This window comes from Pan paniscus, chromosome 5 (assembly GCF_029289425.2).
Source record: "Pan paniscus chromosome 5, NHGRI_mPanPan1-v2.0_pri, whole genome shotgun sequence".
Taxonomy (NCBI): domain Eukaryota; kingdom Metazoa; phylum Chordata; class Mammalia; order Primates; family Hominidae; genus Pan; species Pan paniscus.
Window position 1 is genome coordinate 17,625,156 of NC_073254.2, and position 23,837 is coordinate 17,648,992.

Consider the following 23,837-nt stretch of genomic DNA (forward strand, 5'->3'; position numbering starts at 1 on the left):
TTCACAATAGTCAAACAACAGATGAGTGGATAAACAATGCCTGGTACCCTTCCTTCCTTCCTTCCTTCCTTCCTTTCTCTCTTTCTTTTCTTTTCTTTCTGTCAGTCTTGCTCTTGTTGCCCAGGCTTGAGTGCAATGACACAATCTCAGCTCACCGCCACCTCTGCCTCCTGGGTTCAAGTGATTCTCCTGCCTCAGCCTCCCGAGTAGCTGGGATTACAGGTGCCCACCACCACGCCCAGCTAATTTTTGTGTTTTTAGTAGAGACGGGGTTTCCCCACATTGGCCAGGCAGTATACACATTTTTCTATTATTCGGCCATAAAAAGGAATGAAGTTCTGATGCATACTACAACACGGATGAAACTCAGCAACAAGGTTTTTGAGGGAAAAAAGCTTAGTGAAAAGGCCACATCTTGTAGGATTCCACTTATATGAAATACATGCAATAGACAAATTCATGGAGACAGAAAGTAGATTAGAGGCTACCAGGAGTGGAAGGAGGGGAGAATGGGGATTTATTAACCAATAAGTGCAGTGTTTCTATTTGTTTTTGTTTTTGTTTGAGACAGGGTCTCGCTCTGTCATCCAGGCTGGAGTGCAGTGCCACGATCTCAGCTCACTGCAGCCTCCGCCTCCTGGGTTCAAGCAATTCTCCTGCCTCAGCCTCTGAGTAGCTGGGATTACAGGTGTACACCACCTGGCAAATTTTTGTAGAGATGGGGTTTCGCCATGTTGGCCAGGCTGGTCTCAAACTTTTGACCTCAGGTGATCTGCATGCCTCTGCCTCCCAAAGTGCTGGGATTACAGGCGTGATCTATGGCCCCCGACCCAAGTGTTTCTATTTGGGATAATGAAAACGTTTTGAAAATAAATAGTTGTAATGGTTGCACAGCACTCTAAAGGTAATTTATGCCACTGAATTGTACACTTAAAATGGTGAAAATAGAAAATTTCACGTTATACAGATTTTGCTACCCAAAAAACAAAACAAAAAATCCAAAACCTTTATGTTATTATGAAGAAGCAGTTTTCCAAAGGAATAGGGATGCTGGTAGCAGAAGGGAAAGAAATCTCATTAAATAAAAACAAAAGCAATGACCTCTTCAGGAGGTGGCTCAGCTAGTTTAGCCTTACCTTAGCACCATGATGGTTCATTTTATTCAGAAATAGAAACACGGGGCGTTGGGGAGAAGAGGAGATGTGTACCTGCCTCACCTGCCTCCCTGCCCAGAATGCCGACTCCGACTCTTGCATTCCACTAAGGCTGGGGATTAAATGAAAAGTGAGAATCTGGAAACCCCCAGAGATGATGCTTGTCGTTGGAGCTGATTTTATCTCGTCTTAGTAGCGTGACCTCCTCCTCAAACTCAGGATGCAATTATGGTCAATCTCATTCGTGTGCAGTAATTGCTCAGACCCAATACCAGATTAGCAGGAAGTTCTGTTATTTTCCTTTTGAGGATGGGCTCCTACTGAACTGTCCTGGAATCTACCACCATTCAGCTTACAAAAGACCCAGGGAACTAGGCCAGTCCAGCTTCCAACCCCAAGCAGGGAGCAACTTGCTCAGTCCACGTTGTGATAGCTCCTCGCTGCCACAAGGTGGTGATGTTGCATCACACACGCGCATGATGGGCGCGCAGGCGCCAATGCTCCCAGGACCTGCTGTTCCATTCCTAAATGAAAGTTGTTCCCAGGATCTGGACTCACAAGACAAGGCAGCCTGTTCCCTGCTGGGGAGCTCAGGGGCAAGAGGGCTTCTCGGAGGGAGGGCACATTCTCACCTCTGAAGACAAGGAGAACATCATCAGCACATAGACCAATCCCAGCAGTGCACCTTAGGTTGGGGAGGGCCACTGTGAGTTAAAGCAAAATGAACGAATGAATGAACCAGTAAGTATCTGAGAGGGAAAGTCCCAACGACCCTCAGGAGGTGCAATCAAGAGTTGCAGTTATTTTCGTTAGGAAGGTTCTAAACACAGGGGAAACCTTCCTTCCTTCTGCTCTATTGTTGGAGTGGGGCCATCCCGGGACACCAGAAATCAAGGAATTGAGTTTGGAGAAGGGACTTGGGGAGGTCACAGTGGCAGGTGACTGCCAAATGAGGTGGCAGAAGCCAGCAAGCGCTGGAAAAAGTCGGCCCAAACTATTCACCAGCACCGCCCCCCATAACTCCCCACCGGCTCTGGTTTCAAGACTTTCCGTTTTCTAGGTATTTCCTTGGCCTTAAACCATTTTCCTTTAAACGAACTTTTTCTGTGGAGCCATCCGGTTTCCCCCGATAGTGGCATCTCACAAAGGACAGTCCAGTATCCCAACAGCGTGTTGCGTTCCGCGGGACGCAGATTTCCTTCACAGGCACCCCCCGGGGTTACGTTTTTATAGCCACACCCACCCGCCCCCTATCTCCTGGGCACTGCTAATGAGTCCTGCATTTCTCTCCTTTGGTCTTTGGATAAATGAACAATCCGTGCGTGACCTTTGCGAGGGCATCTTGCATAATACCAGTACACCAGCGGCGCCGTCGGTGAGTGACCTTTGGGACTGGTTTCTCTCACCAGCGTAACTCCCCGGGAGATCCGAGCAAGCTGATGAGTGTGTCAGTGGCTCATTCTTTCTGTTGCACCACGGACCCTCATTCTGTAACCGGGATACCAGCTAGGGATGGGGAGCGGGAGGCGCAGGGCAGGGGCGTCCCTCCTCTCGGCACAGCCTCCCCGCGCTGGATTTCTATCAATCCAGTTTCCACCTGCCTGGAAGTCAGCAGGGTCCTCCCCAGTCCCAGATCGCCGGGCGAGGCCCCAGATGGACCTCAGGGGCGGGGAGTGGGCGGAGCTTAGGGGCCGAGGCGAGGTGTGGGTGGGGCGGGACGCCGCTGTGGAGGCGGGGCCTGGGCGTGGGCGGGCGCGGAGCGAGGCACCGCAACGCCGGGGCGGGGAGCGGGCGGGGCTCGAGGGGCGGGGAGGGGTGTGGGCGGGGCTCGTGGGCGGGGCTCGTGGGCGGGGCTCGTGGGCGGGGCTCGTGGGCGGGGCGGGTGAGTGGGCGGGGCCTCGGCGTGGTAGGCGTGCTGCGTAAAGAGGCCTGCAGTCCCGCGGCGCGGGGCAGGTTCTGGGCTGCTTAGGTTGGCACCGGTCCGTGGTCCCCGGGGGCGCAGTCGCAGCGCTCCCGCCCTCCAGGCGTCTGCGAGTGCGCGGCCCAGTGCGGCCGGAACCTCGCGCAACTCCTAGAGCGGTCCTTGGGGAGACGCGGGTCCCAGTCCTGCGGCTCCTACTGGGGCGTGCGCTGGTCGAAAGGTGAGTGATCCCCTGTCGGGGACCGGGGGACTTGGGAAGGACAGTTCCCGGAATGGACGGCTAGAACGCTCTCTGGGATTTCAGCTGGCCGGCCATATGGCCCTGTGGGTCGTCGCGCCCGGGCCAGGGACCATTCTGTACATAGGATCGTGCTTGGCTCTCACGGAACGCGCCCACACGCAGGGTCCCGGTGTCGAATCGTCTGGTGGAATCTGCCCTCAACCCTATGGAGCGGGTGCTGGTATCATAGTCATATTACAAGTAGGAATCAGCGGGCCCAAGGTCAGTCTGTAAAGGGGGTACCGGGGTTTAGGCCCGTGCGCTGCCCAGCTCTGCCCTGAAGGCGCGGCTGAACCACTGGTTTGCGCTGCCTTTGTCAAGGACATTGTGGCACTGTGGAAAAAATGAAAAATCAACTTCTCTAACCTATAATCTCTCTGGGGAAAAAAAATCAGCTTTTTTTTTTTTTTTTTTCCCGAGACGGAGTCTCACTCTGTCGCCCAGGCTGGAGTGCAGTGGCACGATTTCGGCTCACTGCAACCTCCGCCTCCCGGGTTCAAGCAATTCTCCTGCCTCAGCCTCCCGAGTACCTGGGATTATAGGGGCGCGCCACCACGCCTGGCTAATTTTTTGTATTTTTAGTAGAGACGGGTTTCATGTTGGTCAGGCTGGTCTCAAACTCCTGACCTCGTGATCCGCCCGCCTGGGCCTCCCAAAGTGCTGGGATTGCAGGCGTGAGCCACTGCTCCCGGCCCTCTTTTTCTTTTTTCTTTTTTTTTAGAAGAGTCTCACTCTGTTGCCCAGGCTGGAGTGCAGTGGGGCAATCTCAGCTCACTGCAACCTCTGCCTTCCAGGTTCAAGCGATTCTCCCCCCTCAGCCCCTCGAGTAGCTGGGATTACAGGCGCCTGCCACCATGCCCAGCTAATTTTTGTATTTTTAGTACAGGCAGGAGTTTCACCATATTGGCCAGGCTGGTCTTGACCTCATTCTTCTTCCTTTTCTTTTTTTTTTTTTTTTTTTGAGATGGAGTTTCGCTCTTATTGCCCAAGCTGGAGTGCAATGGCACAATCTCAGCTCACTGCAACCTCTGCCTCCCGGGTTCAAGCTATTCTCCTGCCTCAGTCTCCCGAGTAGCTGGGATTACAGGTGCGTGCCACTACACCCAGCTAATTTTTGGTATTTTTAGTAGAAATGGAGTTTCACCATATTAGTCAGGCTGGTCTCAAACTCCTGACCTCAGGTGATCCGCCTGCCTCGGCCTCCCAGAGTGCTGGGATTAATGAACCACTGCGCCCGGCCAAAGATCAGCTTCTTTAACCTTTAATCTCTGAAAAAATAAATCAGTTTAACCTTTAATCTCCGAAGATCACAGCCAAAGAAATACATGAAAAGGAACAAGTATTAAATAATATATACTTCTAGCTGTGCTGTTTATAGTTTTAGGAAAAAAATGGAAATAACCTAAGGTCCCAGAAATAGGAAAATGGGCACAAAAGGGTATGCAGGCAATGGTTTAGCTGCCGCATGAATACACACTGAATACACTGTGAAATGTTGTCTGTTAGAATGCCCAGCACGGGGACTCTCCACATGGAAAGAGGCACAGGAAAAAAAGTGAAAACATTACAAAATAACTTCTTAAAATTAAATAATGTACACGTCAAAAATATCAGAGCCCATTTGACCTGGTATATACAGTTTAATAACCACATGGCTCTTTTTTCCTGTAGGCCTGGGTAGGTGCATAGTTTCTAAAAAGGGAGAGAACTGTCACTGCTGTGGATGGGGTGCCAAGGGAAGTGCCTGGGGTCAAGTGAACAGTGACACAACTGCAAGTCAAGAGCCTGTGTTGGAGTCTTTCCCCACTATTTCAAATAGTATAGAAAATAGAGCTGAGTCACTCAAATAGAGCTGAGTCAGTCACTCAGCTCTTGGACCTCAGATTCTTATTCTTAACCGCTAGGGGGATGGAGACAGAAGTCACAAACTCACATGCCACCAGGCATATGATGTAAACATGTAAACTGGGCCAAGGAATACAAAAGGGAGTGGTGAGCTGGGGACACTGAAGAATGGATGCCCTGTCTAGAGGAGTGAAAATGAAGCATTTCATACAAACAACATGATTTCGGGCAATCACTTTGGGAATCAGGATAAGGTGTTCCCCCAGTCTGCAGAAACACTGGCAACGTTTACAAAGGTAAATCATTTCATATCACTCTATTTTATTTTTCTTTTTTGAGATAGAGTCTTGCTCTGTTGCCCAGGCTGGAGTGCAATGGCACAATCTTGACTCACTGCAACCTCCACCTCCCAGGTTCAAGTGATTCTCCTGCCTCAGCCTCCCAAGTAGCTGGGACTACAGGCACATGCCACCATACCCGGATAATTTTTGTATTTTTTAGTAGAGACGGGGTTTTGCCACATTGACCAGGCTGGTTTCAAACTCCTGACCTCAGGTGATCCCCCCACCTCGGCCCCCCAAAATGCTGGGATTACAGGTGTGAGCCACCGCAACTGGCGATCATTCCATGTTACTCTCCAGCTTAAGAGGCTCCAAGGGCTTTCTGTCAGGCTTAGAATAAAATCCTCACCCCTACCCTAGGAGGGGTCAGGTCAGACCCCTCCCACCTCCCTGACTGCATCTCCCACCACCCACTCTTTTTTTTTTGAACCACAGTTCAGCCAAACAGGCTTTCTTTTTTTTCTTTTACTTTCTCTTTTTTCTTGAAACAGAGTCTAACTCTGTCACCCAGTCTGGAGTGGAGCAATCCTCTAATATCAGCCCCCTGAGTAGCTGGGATTACAGGCATGCACCACCACACCTGGCTAATTTTTAAAAATCTTTGGTAGAGATGGGATCTCACTATGTTGCCCAGGCTGGTCTCAAATTCCTAGGCTCAAGTGATCTCCTGCCTCAGCCTCTCAAAGTGCTGGGCCTTCTGCTTCCCTGGGCTTTGCCAGGCCTCCCTATGCATTGTGATAGCCAAAGTTTGCTTTCTACAAAGTCACCTCCAGGTACTGACTGTCCACCAGGGCACTGTAGAGCCTCCCAGCTAATGATGAAGTCACTCACTCTCCTCTCTTTTTCCTTTAAGATAATCCCTTTCCGGACCCGCCATTTTGGCTCACCCTGTAAGTTACAGCCCCACTTCTCACTGCCAAGTGTGGGTGTCACTGCTGGCTCAGGGAGCATGGATCCTGCAAACTTGCCTCATCGGGAGGCTTTGAGGAGTGACCCCCCAGGAACTAGACAAGTAACTTGTTCTTCACAATCACTGCCCTCCCAAGAACATCCAGGATTTCAGCCTCAGTGCTAAGACAACCATGTCTCTCCCTGACACATGCTCGCTGCTGAGAATTCTAGGAAAAGCAGAGGGCTGTGCAGCTGCCCCTGCCCCTGGGCTAGGAGAGCTGGCAAATGCCTGGAGACCCAAAGGCCTCATCCTCAGGGCAGCCAACTCTTCTGTTTTAGTGATATACAGACTATCTTTTATTGTGATTTATAGTGCAACTTACCGGTTCAAACAATACTACCTGTATTCATAAACTTTCTTTTTCCTTTCCTTCCTCACTGCCCAGCTTTAGGTTCATTCTTGTAAGTGTTGCTGGTGTCAGAATAGGAACCTCCCTGCGCTTTGAAGGGATGAATGTGACCTCTCCCACATTCTCCAGTGCTGTGATGTATCTTAAACACAGCAAGGTACTTGGACACAAAGCCTGTGCCTGGAGCCCTTATGCACTTTCAGACAGACAGTGCATGGCCCTCGCTACAGACTCAGTGCCATTGTAGATGTTTCTGCATGGAAAATACATAAACACAAATATCTGCAGTTGCCAATGCACCACCATCTTGCAGCCCCAAGAGAGCCCTGGGAATCCAGGTTCCTTTGGTATTTCTGCTCCCTGCCCTTGGTGCATAGCCTCCATCCCCAGGATGACAAGAAGGCTGACTGAGCCCTAGCATCATCCCACAGTCCAGCTGGGAAGAGAGCCAGCGACAAAGCCAGAGGGAACTAGCTCCCACACTCCCAGCCCCAGCTGAGTTAGCTTCTTGAGGGTATTTCTTGGAAGCCCCGCCTGTGACTTCTGCTGATACCTCACTGGCCATCTCAACTGCAAGGCAGCCTAGGAAATGTAGTGCTTACCTGGACGCATGGATTCCTGGAATCAATTCAGGGTCTGTCCTTAGGGAACCAGAGTGGGGATATTCAGTCACCAAAGATGCAGATTCCCAGCTGTCCAGTGAAGTCAAGCGAATGGGGAAGGATTTGAAGTCACCTTTGGGTGTTTGGAGTGATCAGAGCTGTCTGCCCTCTTAGGGAGTGACAGTGCCCCACTCTGTTAAGTCCCATGCCTGCCCGCAACTCAGCTTCAGCCACAATGATGTAGCCTCTTTTCCTTTCCATCCACAGGGCACCTGGCCTAGGTGGAGCCCACTCCTCAGCACCCACCTCACTTCTTGCAGTATTCTGCAGACCCCAGCCCTGTGCCTGTGCTCCTGGACAGCTGGAGATAAGGAGTGGGCCTTGGAAGATGCTCATTCAGGCCCTGCTCAAGATTCCAGTCCTGGTGGGGATAAGCACCACTTTTGTGTGTCTCTGTGCTTTTTGTTTTGCTGTAAAGACACACTGATAGGTTCACGTTGTCGTTTGGACACAACATGCGCGATGCGTGTCTTCACACTAAGCCCTAGTCACACTCTCTGCATTGTTTTTTTATCCCATTTTTTCCTACTGTGGTACAGAACATCTCACATAAAATTGACCATTTTAACCACTTTTTTTGTTTGTTTGTTTTTTGTGTTTTTGGACAGAGTCTCGCTCTGTCTCAGCCTCCCGAGTAGCTGGGATTACAGGTGCACACCACCACGCCTGGCTAATTTTTGTATTTTTAGTAGAGACGGAGTTTCGCCATGTTGGCCAGGCTGGTCTCGGACTCCTGACCTCAGGTAATCCACCTGCCTCGGCCTCCCAAAGTGCTGGGATTACAGGTGTGAGCCACGGTGCCTGACCTCATTTTAGCCACTTTTAAGGGTAGAATTTTCTGGCTGTTTTCATTCATGTACTGATAGACACTTGGGTTGCTTCCATGTTTTAGCTGTTGTGGAAAATGCTGCTTTGAACATGGGTGGGCAAGTGGTTTTCAAGACCCTGCTTTCAGTTTTTTGGGTTCAGAGTAACGAATGGAATTGCTGAGTCATATGTTAATTCTCATTTTTCTAATTGTAATTTTTGGGGCCACAGCACCTCTCCAGCAGCGGCAGCACTCGACCTTTCCCCAGCGGTGCACGGGGTTCCAACTTCTCCGCATCCTCACCTACGTGTGTTATTTTGTTTTTTGGTAGTAGTAGCCATTCTAATGCGTGTGATATGGGATCTCACTGTGGTTTTGATTTGCATTTCCCTAATGATTAGTGATGCTAAGCATCTTTTCATGGCTTACTGACCATTCATACATCTTTGGAGAAAAGCCTACACAAGCCTTCTGCCCATTTTTGCATTGAGTTGTTTGCTTTGTTGTTGTTAAGTTTTATCTGAGCTGTTTTTTTATGGTAGGGAGAGTGGGTTTGTTGGAGTCTCCTTGTATCTCCCAGAAGGAAGCCAGAATTTCAGAGATGGCCAGGAGGGGGTGAGGCCAAAGGCTCCCCTGGGGAGAACTCACGTTTTTCCAGAGCCCCATTGTGTGCCAGCCGCCGCACATAGCAACTGTCTCTCTCTCACTCTTCTGGGCCATGCTGTGACTTTGTTGATGAGGAGGTTGAGGCACAGAGGGGTGGAGGGATGTGCTGCAGGGCCCACAGCTACAATGGGCAGAGCTGGAAATTGCACCAAGTCTGTCTGATGCGGGGGTCTCCTCTGCTCCTCTGGCCTCCGCTGCATCCCTGGAGAATCTCTGAGACTTCTGGTTAGAGCCTGGGTCTAAGCCAACTCCCATTATTTTCAAGTGAGGGGAAGGGCCGACAACTGCCAGTGCTGGCCCACCAGTGTCTGGCACCAGCCGAGGAGTGCACGCACCCATTGGTGGTGTGGCGGTTCACTGATCCCCCAGCCTTCTGCTCGATCTGCGGGGAAAACTGGGGAAGGCAGGAAGGCCAAGGAGGCCCAACTCCTGCTTCCTACCGTGGCTCATTTCCTGGGTCCTTTGCTGTATGACTGTCTGGATGGAAGGTTCAGAGTCCTCTCAAAAAAGGAAAAAAGTATGGGTTTTGACATCCTGCGTGGCTTGTCCTCTGAGGCCTAAATCTCCAGAAGATTCCTGGCCTCTCTTGAGGTCTTTCTCTGATGTGTTTGCGTGTCTGTCAGGAAGCAGCAGTGATGCCTAGATGTGGTACATTCGACCTCACCTATGCCTCTCCCCCCCTCCCGGGTTCGTTTTGTCTTCCAGATTGCTGGACTCGCTGAAGAGAGACTACGCAGGAAAGCCCCAGCCACCCATCAAATCAGAGAGAAGGAATCCACCTTCTTAAGCTATGGCAGGTAATGATTCACTATTGTGGAGTAAGACTTTTTTTTTTTTGAGATGGGATTTTGTTGTATTGCCCAGGCTGGTCTCAAACTCCTGAGCTCAAGTGACCCTCCCACATTGACCTTCCAGGTAGGAGTTAGACTCTTAATCAGAAATTGGATACATTTTTGTAAAAAATCCAAGCCACGTGGAAGTGTATAAACTATCTGGAATTATCTTGTTTTCTATGTTCTCACTTGTTTCATTGTTCCTTTCGACTCCCTCCAGAATTTAGGTTCCTCAAAAGTGGGGCCCTGCCTATCCTGTCTTTGCTGTGCCTCCAGGCCCTGAAATTCTCCCTGGGCCATAGCAGGGGCTCAAGTGAATGAACCCCAGGAGGCATCTTGGGTAAAAATTCAGTACGATTCTATCTTTGCTTTTGCAACTGCTTATCATGCACATATACATGAACATGCAATCTTGCAACTTTTTAATTTCACCTAACGATATAACATGGAGAGCCTTTCATGTTAGAACACACAGATTCACCTTATTCTATACATTATGGTGTAGATTCGGATTTTCGCCCTTGGCACTACTGACATTTTGGGCCAGATAATCCTATGTTTTGGGGGGTTATCCTGTGCACCCTGTTTAGCACCATCCCTGGCCTCTGCCCACCAGATGCCAGTAGCACCCCTCCCCCACTAGCTGTGACAAACCAAAATGTCTCCAGGCATTGAGAAATGTCCCCTAGCAGGCACAACACTGCCCCAGTTGAGAACCATTGGTGTAGGTATTTCATTTGCATCTATTCTCCTGTTAAGCCCCTAAGTATAGTTCCTTTATTGAAACAAGAGTCTGAGAAAGTAAAATTAAAATGTTAACCATGAATCTAACTTATGGAATTCAACCTTTGTAGTCAGCTCAATGCCCTGAAACCCATTGGTTCAAACTGATACGTGTATTTTTTCCTTAAAGTGTCATTATGAAAAATTTAAATCAAGAGTTTAACATCTTCTCAAAGGTGACCAGGGTAAATTTAATTAAGCAAATCACCAGGCTGCCTCCCAGAGGAAGTCAGTATATAAGCCTGGAGACTCTTTCCAATGAGGAAAATACTGCTTCAGAAGCCCCTGGTGTGAACGATACTGCCAGTGCCAGGAGGGCCTGACTCTTCCTAGAGTCCTCTTTGTTATCAGCATCACCACTGAAAGATGGGCTCCATGTGGCCCTGCCTTCCCATGAGACCAGCGGGTCTGATTCCTCATGTTTTGTTTAAGTGTCAGATTTGATGGACTGGGGGAGATGGAAGCAGAACTGTGCCACACTGAAAGGTGCCTGTAGCTGATATCTGCAAATGTAGGGTTAGCATGGAAGATTAATTCCAGCAGTTCTTTATTTTGGTGTTAGGGAGCTGGTCTAAACCTTCTTATAGAGGATAACCAAATTAAGTTGGGCTTTTAAAAGATTTAGTGGTGGTATTTTTGAGGAGATATAATTTGACCCATTGTATTGTGATGTTGAGCTATGAATAACTGGATTTTTAAATTGCCCATTACTTTAAAACTGCCACCTATTAGAAAGTTTGGTATTTCTGGGGCCAGGTGCTGTGGCTCATACCAGTAATCCCAGCACTCTGGGAGGCCAAGGTGGGCAGATCACCTGAGGTCGGAAGTTCGAGACCAGCTTGACCAACATGGAGAAACCCTGTCTTAACTAAAAATACAAAAAATTATCCGGGCGTGGTGGCGCATGCCTGTAATCCCAGCTACTCAGGAGGCTGAGGTAGGAGAATTGCTTGAACCCGGGAGGCAGAGGTTGCAGTGAGCTGAGATCGTTGCTCCAGCCTGGGCAACAAGAGCGAAACTCTGTTTCAAAAAAAAAAAAAAAAAGAAAAAAGAAAAAAGGAAAGAAAAGAAAGTTTGGTGTTTCTGGCCAAGTGCGGTGGCTCATGCCTGTAATCCCAGCACTTTGGGAGGCCAAGGCGGGTGGATCACTTGAGGCCAGGAGTTCAAGACCAGCCTGGCCAACATGGCAAAATCCCATCTGTACTAAAAATACAAAAAATTAGCTGGGCGTAGTGGCACACATCTATCGGGGGAAATTCAGCCAGATATTGGGCGAAATTCACCCCCAATATTTCACGTAGGTTCTTTTCTATATTTCCTAAGTGTCGGCCGGTCTGAGAAATAAACGGACAGAATACAAAAGAGAGAAATTTTAAAGCTGGGTGTCCAGGGGAGACATCACATGTCGGCAGGTTCCGTGATGCCCCCGAGCCGTAAAACCAGCAAGTTTTTATTAGTGATTTTCCAAAGGGGAGGGAGTGTACAAATAGAGTGTGGTCACAGAGATCACGTGCTTCACAAGGTAATAGAATATCACAAAGCAAATGGAGGCAGGGCGAGATCACAGGACCACAGGACTGGGGTGAAATTAAAATTGCTAATGAAGTTTTGGGCACACATTGTCATTGAGAACATCTTATCAGGAGCCAGGGTTTGAGAGCAGACAACCGGTCTGACCAAAATTTATTAGGCAGGAATTTCCTTGTCCTAATAAGCCTGGGAGTGCTACGGGAGACTGGGGCTTATTTCATCCCTACAGCTGGACCATAAAAGACAGCCGCCCCCGCGAAGCGGCCATTTCAGAGGCCCACCCTCAGGGACGCATTCTCTTTCTCAGGGATGTTCCTTGCTGAGAAAAAGAATTCAGTGATATTTCTCCCATTTGCTTTTGAAAGAAGAGAAATATGGCTCTGTTCCGCCTGGCTCACCGGCAGTGAGAGTTTAAGGTTATCTCTCTTGTTCCCTGAACATTGCTGTTATTTTTTCAAGGTGCCCAGATTTCATATTGTTCAAACACACATGCTCTGCAAACAATTTGTGCAGTTAACACAATCATCACAGGGTCCTGAGGCAATATACATCCTCCTCAGCTTACGAAGATGATGGGATTAAGAGATTAAAGTAAAGACAAGCATAGGAAATCACATGGGTATTGATTGGGGAAGTGATAACTGTCCATGAAATCTTCACAATTTACGTTCAGAGATTGCAGTAAAGACAGGCATAAGAAATTACAAAAGTATTAATTTGGGGAACTAATAAATGTCCACGAAATCTTCACAATTCTTCTGCCATGGCCTCAGCCAGTTGCTCCGTTCGGGGTCCCTGACTTCCCACAAAACACACCTGTAGTCCCAGCTAGTCAGGAGACTGAGGCATGAGAATCACTTGAACCTGGGAGGCAGAGGTTGCAGTGAGCTGAGATCATGCCACTGCATTCCAGCCTGGGTGACAGAGTGAGACTGTCTAAAAAAAAGAGAGAGAGAGAGACAGAAAGAAAAGAAAATTTGATATTTCTTAGCTTCAATTACTATGATGCACCTGAACATTCAATTTTCATCTTAGTCTTCATTGAATTTAACAGAGAGAGGTTGTTCTTCAAGAGGAACTGTTTCTTATCCTGATTTAGGTAAGAAAGTACTCATTGTCTATGCACACCAGGAACCCAGGTCTTTCAACGGATCCTTGAAGAATGTGGCTGTAGATGAACTGAGCAGGCAGGGCTGCACCGTCACAGTGTCTGATTTGTATGCCATGAACTTTGAGCCGAGGGCCACAGACAAAGATATCACCGGTGAGTCATGGGATAAATGCTCTATTTGTAAAAACCATCTTTATGTTTTTTACTTTAAAAAATGTTGACTTCCAGCTGCAAAATGGCATTATAGAAGCAAGCTAGCTTCACTTTCCAAAAACAAATAGATAGCACTGGGATTATCACCAGCAGTATCCCAGAAGTCAAATATGAAGATGAAATAGTTCCCAAGACCACACATAAATGAAACAACTCCAAGCAGACGGTAAGAGATTGGACTATCATATCCACGACACCCCTCCCCACAAACTACCCAGCACCAGCTGTGTGGGAAATTTCCTCCCAAGTCACAGGTTCTACACTGGAAAAGAGATCAAGGGGGACAATCAGCTTCTCAATTTTCTGGGGTTCCCAGAAACAGGCAGGAAGGAGACCTGTTCCTGCCTCAACCCACAGGAAGCATCAGGAGTGCCTAAAGGGAGAAATATCCCTGACAACAGCCAGAGACAAAGGAGGGAGATGGGAGTATTGTCCCCAGCCCTGGAAACTCTGATCTGTAACTTAGCCAAAGGAGATGCCAAACCAGAGTGGCTGTTCAGCAGCACCACACTGTAGGAGGTACATTCTGCAGGTTTCCTGGGCATGAGCTGCTAGCCAGCCTTCCCACACTACCATGCTATCCCCTTTGGAACCTCTCATATTCAGGACTGGCACACTCTGAACAGTAGGTTACTAGAGCTGAGGCAAACGTGGGCATAAACCACCATCTAGTGCCAAAAAGCAGGTGGTGACTTAGTAGAGGAAAAAAAAATTTTTTTAATAAGAAAGTTGCAAAGACTTTCTAAGCAAATATATGTAATAAAAATGAAAACAAGTCAGACATAGAAGACTGAAATAAATAGATGTCATCCACAAGAAACAACAGTAAACAGGGAACCATGACCTCTCCACACAGACAAAGCAAGGAACCAGTGACTGAACCTAACGAGACAGCACTGTTTGGACTCTCTGACCAAGAATTCAGAATAGCACTTTTAAGGAAATGTGGTAATCCTCAAGATCACACAGAAAAGCAATTCAGAAATTTATCAGTTAAATTTTACAAAGATATTGAAATAATTTTTAAAAAATCAAACAGAAATCTTGGAACTAGAAATACATTTGCTGAAAAATTCATTAGAGGCTCTCAACAGCAGAATGGATGAAGCAGAAGAAAAAATCAGTGAACTCAAAGGCAGGTGATTTGAAAATACACAGAGGAGAAAAAAGAAAAAGGTATGGAGATTTCTTACAAAATATAGAAAATTACCTCAAAAGACCAAATCTAAGAATGATTGGTGCTTAAGAGGAAGCTGAGCAAGAGCAAGGCATAGCAAGCTTATTCAAAGAAATAATAACAGAAAAATTTTCTAAAACTTCAGAAAGAGATAAATATCCTGGTAGAGGAAGGTCATAGAATAAACAGATTTGACTCAAATAGGACTACCCCAAGGCATATAATTATTAAACTCTCAAAGGTCAAGAACAAAAAGAGGATCCTAAAAGCAAATAACATGTAACAGAGCTCCAGTTCATCTGGCAACAGACTTCTCAACAGAAAACATATAGGCTGGGAGGGAGTGGGACATTTTCAAAGTGCTGAAAGAACAAAACTGTCAACCAAGAATACTGTACCCAGCAAATCTAGCCTTCAACTCTGAAAGAGAGAGAGTCTTTCCCAAACAAAGAAAAGCTGAGAAAATGCACCACCACCAGACCCACCTTACAAGAAATGCTAAAGGGAATTCAATAAGAAAGAAAAACACTAATGTGCAAAAAGAAAACATTTGAAGATGTAAAACCCACTGGTAAAAGTAAGTACACAGAACACTCTAATACTGTAATTGTGTACAGTCCACTCATTACTAGTATTAAGTCTAACAGACAAATCTATCAAAAACAATAATCACTACGGTGACCTGTTAAGAGCTAAAGATAAGCAATATAAAATATGTAAATCAAGACACAGATACTCAAAAATGTGGAGGTGAGCATGAAATTAAAGTGTAGAGTTTATTTTTTTAGACCTGTTTGGCATTGAACAAGACATCCAGCCTCTCTTCGGTGTCAGTTTGCTCTCTGGTAAATTGGGAAATACACCAGTCTCACCAGTTGTTATGAAGAAAGGTGATGTGTGTAGAGCACAGCACCTGCTAGGTAGGAAGTGCTCAATCAGCAGCCCTCCCAGACTGCTTCTCTTTCCCTAGCTCGGACCCAGGGTGCAGCTTCTGGTCAGGTTGCAGCAAATGTCTTTGACTTGTCTGAGGAGTCCAGTATACACAGTGCTACTGGGATGGTTGGGATGGGCTGTGGATGCCCACCTAGGAGTGAGAATGTTTGGCCTCTTCCCCCACAGGTACTCTTTCTAATCCTGAGGTTTTCAATTATGGAGTGGAAACCCACGAAGCCTACAAGCAAAGGTCTCTGGCTAGCGACATCACTGATGAGCAGAAAAAGGTTCGGGAGGCTGACCTAGTGATATTTCAGGTTTGTTTTTCTCTAATTAATATATTGAATCAGATTCATCTTATGTACAAACTCTTTCTGAATATTGAGTTTTGTGCTGCTTCTGGAAGTGGCATCAATGTTTTGAGCACAGTTGCACACTTACTGAGCGAATATTGTAACCTGGTTACAACACCTAGTTACAACATTTCACCTAGTTACAACAAACACTTCATCTAGTTACAACACTACTTTAAACACTGTACGTAGATGTAACACTACTTTAAACACTTTACCTAATTGGGTAAAGATATCCACGTAGCCAATATCACTCACTCCAAATCCCAACTGCCATGTAAATAGGAATGAAGGATCTTTCCATTAGCCCAGTGGTCCAAGAATCATCTGAAACCTGCCAGTCTTGTTGCTTCCCTTCTCTTCCCGTTCCTGCCCTGAGACATTCTGGGGCTGCTTGAGAACCACATTTATCTGCACAAATGTTTATCAGGGTAAATCAGGCCAAATGCATCTCCTTAAATATCCTGCCTTAAATATCCTGATCATTAAGAGGAAAATCTCTGGTTTCTACCCTCTCAGTGGTTGCTTCACCCCCAGCCCAGCCACCTTCCTGTATTTGTTCACAAGGAGGTGATGCCACTGCAGAGTGAACTGGCCCCGCAAAATGCCCTCCAGGAGTGCTGACTCATCAGGCCACTTCCCGCCACTGCAAGGAAGATGTGCAGGCATGGCTGTGACTGTGTAAACCTGGCAGCAGAGTACGCACATGAGCTTTGAGGGAATTGTTGGGTGACAGAAATTCCTGTCCAACTAGAAGGAAAGGGGAATCTATTATAAGGGCTCTGGTCACTTGGGCCTCCTGGATCCCAAGGACAGAGCTGTAGCTGCTCTCGTCCTCAGATTCCCATCTGCTCCTTTCTGCCTCTTGGCTCTGTTCTCTCTCACTGCTTGCCAGGGACTGGATCCCCTAGATCCAGAATTTCCAAGCAAGGGATCTCATTGGTTCAGATCATTTCTGTTTTCCAACCCTGCTTGAGGATGCAGAGTGGGTAGGAGAACGAGAGCACTGTTCGCATGACTCCGCCATGTGAGGGCAAGGCAGGGGGTGAGCGGCATGTGACCACTTTCCAGACAAAACCACCTTTCCAGAATGATGAGGTTCCCAAGCCTTCATAAAAGCAACCTGCATGTGCGGGAAGAGGGCTGCCTCATCCCTGCCCAGGCTTGCCTCTGCACACCCCTTCCCGACACCAGCCCTTTCTTTACTCAGTGACCTTGAGCTGCTAATCTGACCAAAGTGCAGGACGTCCTTTGTCCTAATTACAGGTGGGTGGACTCATAGTCCTCAGGCCTAGGTGACCATGTGGTTTACCATCTCCGTCTTAATACCATGCCAGTATGACGGGCCTGTATCCTGGGGTGCGTGGTCCCAGCAGAGCCACGCTGAGCTCTCTGCTCTGCTTCTCCTGTCCCCCTTGGGTCGGCCGGCCACGTGGAGCCCGCTTTCCTCCTCGCACCCACTCCACTCCCATAACCCGGTGGCTGGGTAGGCTAAGACCTGGCCTTTCTATAATGGCCTTTCTTTTGTTTCACTTCATTTCACTCCATTTCCCTACTTTCCCTTTTTTTCTGATAGTTTGTCCAGAGGGTCTGCATTATAAGTTTTTTTTTTATTCAACATTAATAAAAATTTCATTCATCACTACTGCACTACTAATATCAGAGCCCACCACTCACTGAGCATTGATTCTGTTTTGGGCACTGTGGTGTGTCTTCGAATCCTCACCAGGATGCTGTGAGCTGTGAACTATTAGTGGCCCTATTTGATGAATCAGGAAAAAGGAGGCACAGGGAGGTCAAGTAACTTGCCAATGTCACACAGCAGCAGGTCGTGGAGCTTGGGTTTCAATGCCAAGTCCTGAGTTTGTTTTATATGGAAAGCACAAGAGACATTGGCTTCCACCTTTGGTAACAGATGATTGCCTGTGTTTATTTCCCTTCCCAGGCGGTAACACTGGATGTAATGTTAGGGCATCTATGGGATAGGGAGATCTTAGCGCTGGTCTAAGGAATACAAACATGACTTTAGTTGGTGTCTAAATCCGTAGATGCTCAGCACCGAACTCAGTCTGACTTCCAGATGCTAACAACACACCCCAGGCAGGCGAAGGGGCATGCTTTTCCATACTCTTCCTTTTGACTGGCTTGATCACAGACTGCTGCTCCTCGTCCCCTCCCTGCCTGCCCGGGGCCAGCATCAGGGGCTGTCATCACTGGGGGATGCAGAGCTACCTGTAACAGCAGCAAGGACCATTGTCAACTCCGTTCCCGTCTGACACCCACACTGCACCTTTCAGAGCTGACCATAAGGGTTACCCTCACCTGCCCAGCTGCCAGGGAAGAGGAGGGCTGTGGGCTTCATTCCGAATCACCAGATAAACTAAACTAGGAAACCTGAGGCGAGCCGCAGCCTCAGCTTCTCTTTGGTGTTGCCGCCCACAGTTCCCGCTGTACTGGTTCAGCGTGCCGGCCATCCTGAAGGGCTGGATGGATAGGGTGCTGTGCCAGGGCTTTGCCTTTGACATCCCAGGATTCTACGATTCTGGTTTGCTCCAGGTATGTGCTCTTGGATAAGGATCACTATGGATAGTTGGAGGGAGGGGACAGAGGATGCGTCTTCTATCAAGTTATATTTCTAGTTTCCTTCCTTTTCTTAGCAAATATCAATTGAGCACCCACTATGTACAAAGCACCATGGGCTGCACACGGGTGGACACAGCATCGTTTCTGAAATCGTGGAGCTTTTTGTCTGGTGGGGCTGCAAACACATCCACAGCATACTACACGCATGGCAAACAAGGGAGTGGGCCAGGTGTCAGGTGACGGGGGACCTGGGCAACCTTATGTGGGCAACCCGGTGGCCAGCCCTGGCTCCAGAGAGAGTATCTCCCTGGTGCAGAGCCCAGCCCTGGCCTGGCACGAGCTCACCCCCTTGAGCATCATGCGCCTGCTGTGAGAAAAGACCATGCGACACCCACGTGGCGGGATGAGGAGGGCATGGAATCTGGTAGATGTGCCACACGTGGTAGCTATGAATTCTTACTAAAACAATGATTTTTAAGGCCGGGTGCAGAGGCTCACGCCTGTAATCCCAGCAATTTGGGAGGCCGAGGAGGGTGGATCACTTGAGGCCAGGAGTTCAAGACCAGCCTGGCCAACATGGTGAAACCCCGTCTCTACTAAAAATACAAAAATTAGCCAGGCATGGTGGTAGGCGCCTGTAGTCCCAGCTACTTGGGAGGCCGAGCAGGAGACTGGCTTGAACCTGGGAGGTGGAGGTTGCAGTGAGCCAAAATCGCACCATTGCATTCCAGCCTGGGTGACAAAGCGAGACTCTGTCTCAAAAAAAAAAAAAAAAAAAGAAAAAAAAAAAAGGAATGATTTTTAAATTCTAAAAGCTTCAGAAAATAAATGCATGTAAGGGAAACATACTGAGTAACCAAGATGTGTCTTGGACCATGTATGGTGCTACCACTTACTGAGCGGCCCTGTGTGCTGGGAACCTTGTCCTGTGGTCAGTGCCTCGGCCGTATCCATCACACGTGGTGTCATGGAAACCAGGTTTCCACCAGCAACCTGGGCATGTTAGAGCTTCTGTGTCTGCTTGGTCCATTCACTTGGATTGTCTCCTCCTCCTCTTGGGATGTCATTGTCACCTATGGATGGGAGTGTTGCATTTGTCCATCCCTGGAGGGTGTCCACACGCATGTTCCCTGCTGGCTGTGCTGAGCCCGTGTGCTGGAGGCTCGGCAACATTTCTGTCCTCTTCTGGAGTCCACACAAATGCATCTGCTTTCCCCCTTGCAGGGTAAACTAGCGCTCCTTTCTGTAACCACGGGAGGCACGGCCGAGATGTACACGAAGACAGGAGTCAATGGAGATTCTCGATACTTCCTGTGGCCACTCCAGGTAGACCAGCTGCGAGTGGCTCCCTTGCTTGTTGGCACACGCACACACAGACGCACACATGCACACATGCATACACACACACACGCACACACATACATGCCCTCAGCTCCCCGAGGGGTGAGATGAGATGGGATGGAAGCGTGATGCCCCACACCATTTTGACTCCCCTGGATACAAGAAAATTATAACATTTTGCCCCTTTTAAATGCTTTACTTGACAGATTTGAAAAGCTTGACCAATAGGGAAAACATGCCCTAATTATAGCTTTTGATATGGTTTGGGCAGAAGCTAAGCCAAACCTGCATAGCCTGGTCAGCAGAGTGGCCCCAAGGTGGCCCTGCGTGTGTTGTGATACGTGCGGGTGGAGGCCATCCATATGGCTCTGGCAGTGCTTGGTGAGGGCAGCACTGCCCTTGGACCCTGGCAAGTGGCACCCCAGGCCCTGCATTCTGATGGCCGCATGCTGGTCTCTGCTGGCCATGCCAACCCCCACAGGGGCAAGGGGCCTATGGAGCCAGCACACACCCACCTCCCAGTCCGCAGGCCCCTCCCAGGCCTGCTTTCCCAGGGGACCTCTTGGTGCCTGCGTGAGTGTCCCTGGGCCTGAAATGTGGCCGAGTAGTGGCCACCTGCCAAAGGGAAGGTGGTGGGCAGAGCAGTTCCAACATGCTGGGGTGTCCCATGAAGGAACCCCTGGTGAGGGGTGGCAGAGGGAGGGAGTGGGGAGCAGACTCCAGGTCAGGGGCTCCAGGGAACCCAGAAACCTAGGGGTCAACTGTTCTTCCAGGTTGTTTAAGGGAGGTTTGTCGAGACAGGGGGAGAGCTCGTTCTTGAGGGGTAGGGAGTTTGCTGGGAAAATGCACGTGTCACCCCTTTTCTGTGAACTCTCTCTAGGTGCACGTGCCTTGCCCATGTCCTATTGGGTTGGTATTTTTTAATTTTCTATTTGTCAGCACTCTTCATATATCAGAGAAATTAATCCTATTATGTCCTTTCAAAACACAAAGATTTTTCCTCCTACAGGCAGTGCACATTGACTAAGTTCATTCCTTGCTTTTGTTGTTGTTTGCTATTATAAATAAGATTTTGTCTTCAATTATATCTTCTAAAAGTTCTTTTGATTGGTGAAAGCTATTGATTGCTGAATATTGGTTTTTGACCCCAACCATTTGCTGTTTTCTCCTCCTAATCATAATTTTTTCTTAGTTGGTTTCCAGTAATAAAGTCATGTTGTCTGAGGCCGGGTGCGGTGGCTCACGCCTGTAATCCCAGCACTCTGGGAGGCTGAGGCAGTGGATCACCTGAGGTCAGGAGTTTGAGACCAGCCTGGCCAACATGGCAAAACCCCGTCTCTACTAAAACACAGAAATTAGCCGAGTGTGGTGGCGGGCACCTGTAGTCCCAGCTACTTGGGAGGCTGAGGCAGCAGAATCGCTTGAACCTGAGAGACGGAGGTTGCAGTGAGCCAGGATTGCACCACTGCACTCCAGCCTGGGCAACAGAATGAGAATCCACCTCAAAAACAAGCAAACAAACAAACAAATAAATAAAATCATGTTGCCTGAGGAAAAAAATGTGGATAGTGGTGTGTGGGCCTCTCACTCCCCACCTGACAGGGCAGGCCTGGATGAGGGTGTGGGTTTTAAAGGAAGTGATGCAGAGGATTGAGTGTGATATTTTTAGAAAAAAAGTGGTCCTCTTTGAAAGGAAAAAGTATGTGATTCCAGTTACTGATAGTCTACTGAAGGAAATGATAATTTACAAACCTGACCTTGCTTCTTCACAGGCCAACTGGTCTCTTATGTGTCATTAGCCAAGTTCAAATTCTTCTTGCTTTTAAAAAAATCTTTTTTTTCTCAGTTTGCAGAAGTACATATTATGGCAAAAAAAAAAAAAGAGACAATATGAAATATAAAAAGAGAAAGTCCCTTTAATCCCCCCCACCTCAGAAAGAATCACTTTAAATGGTTTGATTTATTTTCTTAGGGCCTATATATTTTCTCACATACACAATTTTTATTATAGGTTTATTACATTTACTGCTCTTTTACATAAATGGTATATCATAAATACTGCTTAAAATTTGTTTGTTATTTTCATTTAACAGATATCTTGAACAAACTTCCATGGTATATATTATAGCTAGAATAACCTCATTCTGGAATAATCTATAGTGTGAATGTACCATAATTTGCCCAATCAAGCAGAACTATAATGTTTGGCATCTGAATCAGTTGCAAAGATTGTAGGTTAATTGCAGTTATAAAAATAGAGCTTGGAAATTGCAACTGCCCCAAGTTCTTCATGGCTCTTAGGCAAGGCTGTGTCCTAAAGCCATAGGGAAGTTTAGCTTTCAGTTGTCTGTAACATTAAGGTTGTTTCATGATTTTCTGAAGGTTTGTTTCACACCATTTCCCCCCTTAAATCATTTAACCGAATGGTATGTAACAGGTGTAGTTTCTAATGAGTTCTTTTCTTCCCCTGTGGCTTTAGCATGGCACATTACACTTCTGTGGATTTAAAGTCCTTGCCCCTCAGATCAGCTTTGCTCCTGAAATTGCATCCGAAGAAGAAAGAAAGGGGATGGTGGCTGCGTGGTCCCAGAGGCTGCAGACCATCTGGAAGGAAGAGCCCATCCCCTGCACGACCCACTGGCACTTCGGGCAATAACTCTGTGGCACGTGGGCATCACGTAAGCAGCACACTAGGAGGCCCAGGCGCAGGCAAAGAGAAGATGGTGCTGTCATGAAATAAAATTACAACATAGCTACCTGGGGATACTTTTTTCTTTCTGTTTTTTGTTTGTTTTTAATTTTAGCTTTAAGGAGCACATGGGCAGTACTGTTTCAGGGGAATATTGTGTGGCGCTGGGGTTTGGGCTTCTATTGATCCCATCACCCAAATAGTGAGCATAGTTCCCAATAGATAGTTTTTCAACACTTCCTTTCCTCCCTTCCTTCCCGCTTTTGGATTCCCAGCGTCTATTGATCCCGTCTTTTCACCCCTGTGTATCCATTGTTTAGTTCCCACTTATAAGTTAGAACATGGGGAATTTGGTTTTGTTTCTGTGTTGATTCACTTAGGATAATGACCTCCAGCTGCATCCACATTACTGCAAAGGACAGGATTTCATGGTTTTTTATGGCTGCATAGTATTCCATGGCGTCCGTGTACCACACTTTCTTTATCCAGTCCACTGTTAATGGGCACCTGGGTTGATTCCATGTCTTTACTACTGTAAATAGTTCTGTGATGAACATACAAGTGCAGGCATCTTTTCGTAGAATGATTTTTTTTTTTTCCTTTTGGTAGATACCCAGTAATGGGATTGCTGGGTTGAAGGGTAATTCTATTTTTAGCAAACTAGAAATATTTAATGAAGTACATGAATGAGTGTCTTCAGAATTGTATACAGTGAGATCAAATATTTTAATAATGAGCTTGTTATGTTGAATTCTATTCTGACCATCATTCACTGAGATTTTCTTTTCTTTCTTTCTTTTCTTTTCTTTCTTTTTTAAAGAGACAGAATTTCACTATGTTGCCCAGGCTGGTCTCAAACCCCTTGCCTCAAGTAATCTTCCCACCTCGGGCCTCCCAAAGTGCTGGGATTACAGGTGTGAGCCACCACACCTGGCCCAGATTTTCTTTAATATTTGTCTAATATCTTTCCATCTCCCTATATTCAAGCTTCATGTAATTTTATTTTCTGGTAATTCTCTGAGCATAGAGCTGGATTTGCTAGTTTTTTTATTTTATGACTCAACGTGAGAGTTTCTATTTTTTCATAGAAAAGTTGAATCTGTTCATAGCTATTGTTTTATTGCTATGTTTGGGCCTGTTTCTTAATTTTCTTCTTTGTCTTTTTAAATTTACATTAGGACTATGAAGTTTTAATTGAACAGCCAATTAACATATATAGTTATGTGTTGCATGATGTTTCAATCAGTGATGGACTGCATGTATGATGGTGGTCCCCTAAGATTATAATGCCATGTTTTGTTTATTAAAATTTA

The 23,837-nt window shown here is 47.2% G+C and overlaps 1 protein-coding gene and 1 long non-coding RNA gene across 15 annotated transcripts in view; one reads left to right on the top strand and one right to left on the bottom strand.

The window, feature by feature from the left end:
• Positions 1-22,591, top strand: part of NQO2 (N-ribosyldihydronicotinamide:quinone dehydrogenase 2) — a 34,349-nt gene extending 11,758 nt beyond the window's left edge. For 3 of the 14 annotated variants that reach the window (XM_055113139.2, XM_055113138.2, XM_034961366.3), the window contains 6 exons: positions 9,684-9,775; positions 13,224-13,388; positions 15,745-15,875; positions 18,354-18,467; positions 19,719-19,820; positions 22,315-22,591. In XM_055113139.2, coding sequence (XP_054969114.1) covers positions 9,769-9,775; positions 13,224-13,388; positions 15,745-15,875; positions 18,354-18,467; positions 19,719-19,820; positions 22,315-22,491 — 696 coding nt within the window. In that variant the 5' untranslated portion in view covers positions 9,684-9,768 and the 3' untranslated portion in view covers positions 22,492-22,591. Of the gene's footprint in view, positions 1-2,409; positions 2,530-3,011; positions 7,000-7,711; positions 7,869-9,683; positions 9,776-13,223; positions 13,389-15,744; positions 15,876-18,353; positions 18,468-19,718; positions 19,821-22,314 lie in introns of those variants that run through there. The other 11 variants (XM_063605123.1, XM_063605124.1, XM_063605122.1 and 8 more) reach the window with 11 other exon arrangements.
• Positions 1,786-2,887, bottom strand: LOC117980513 (uncharacterized). The gene is made up of 2 exons (XR_004671811.2): positions 2,561-2,887; positions 1,786-1,858 (listed from the first exon to the last, which is right to left on the bottom strand). It is a non-coding gene; the product is annotated as an uncharacterized LOC117980513 (long non-coding RNA).
• Positions 22,592-23,837: the final 1,246 nt, after the last annotated feature.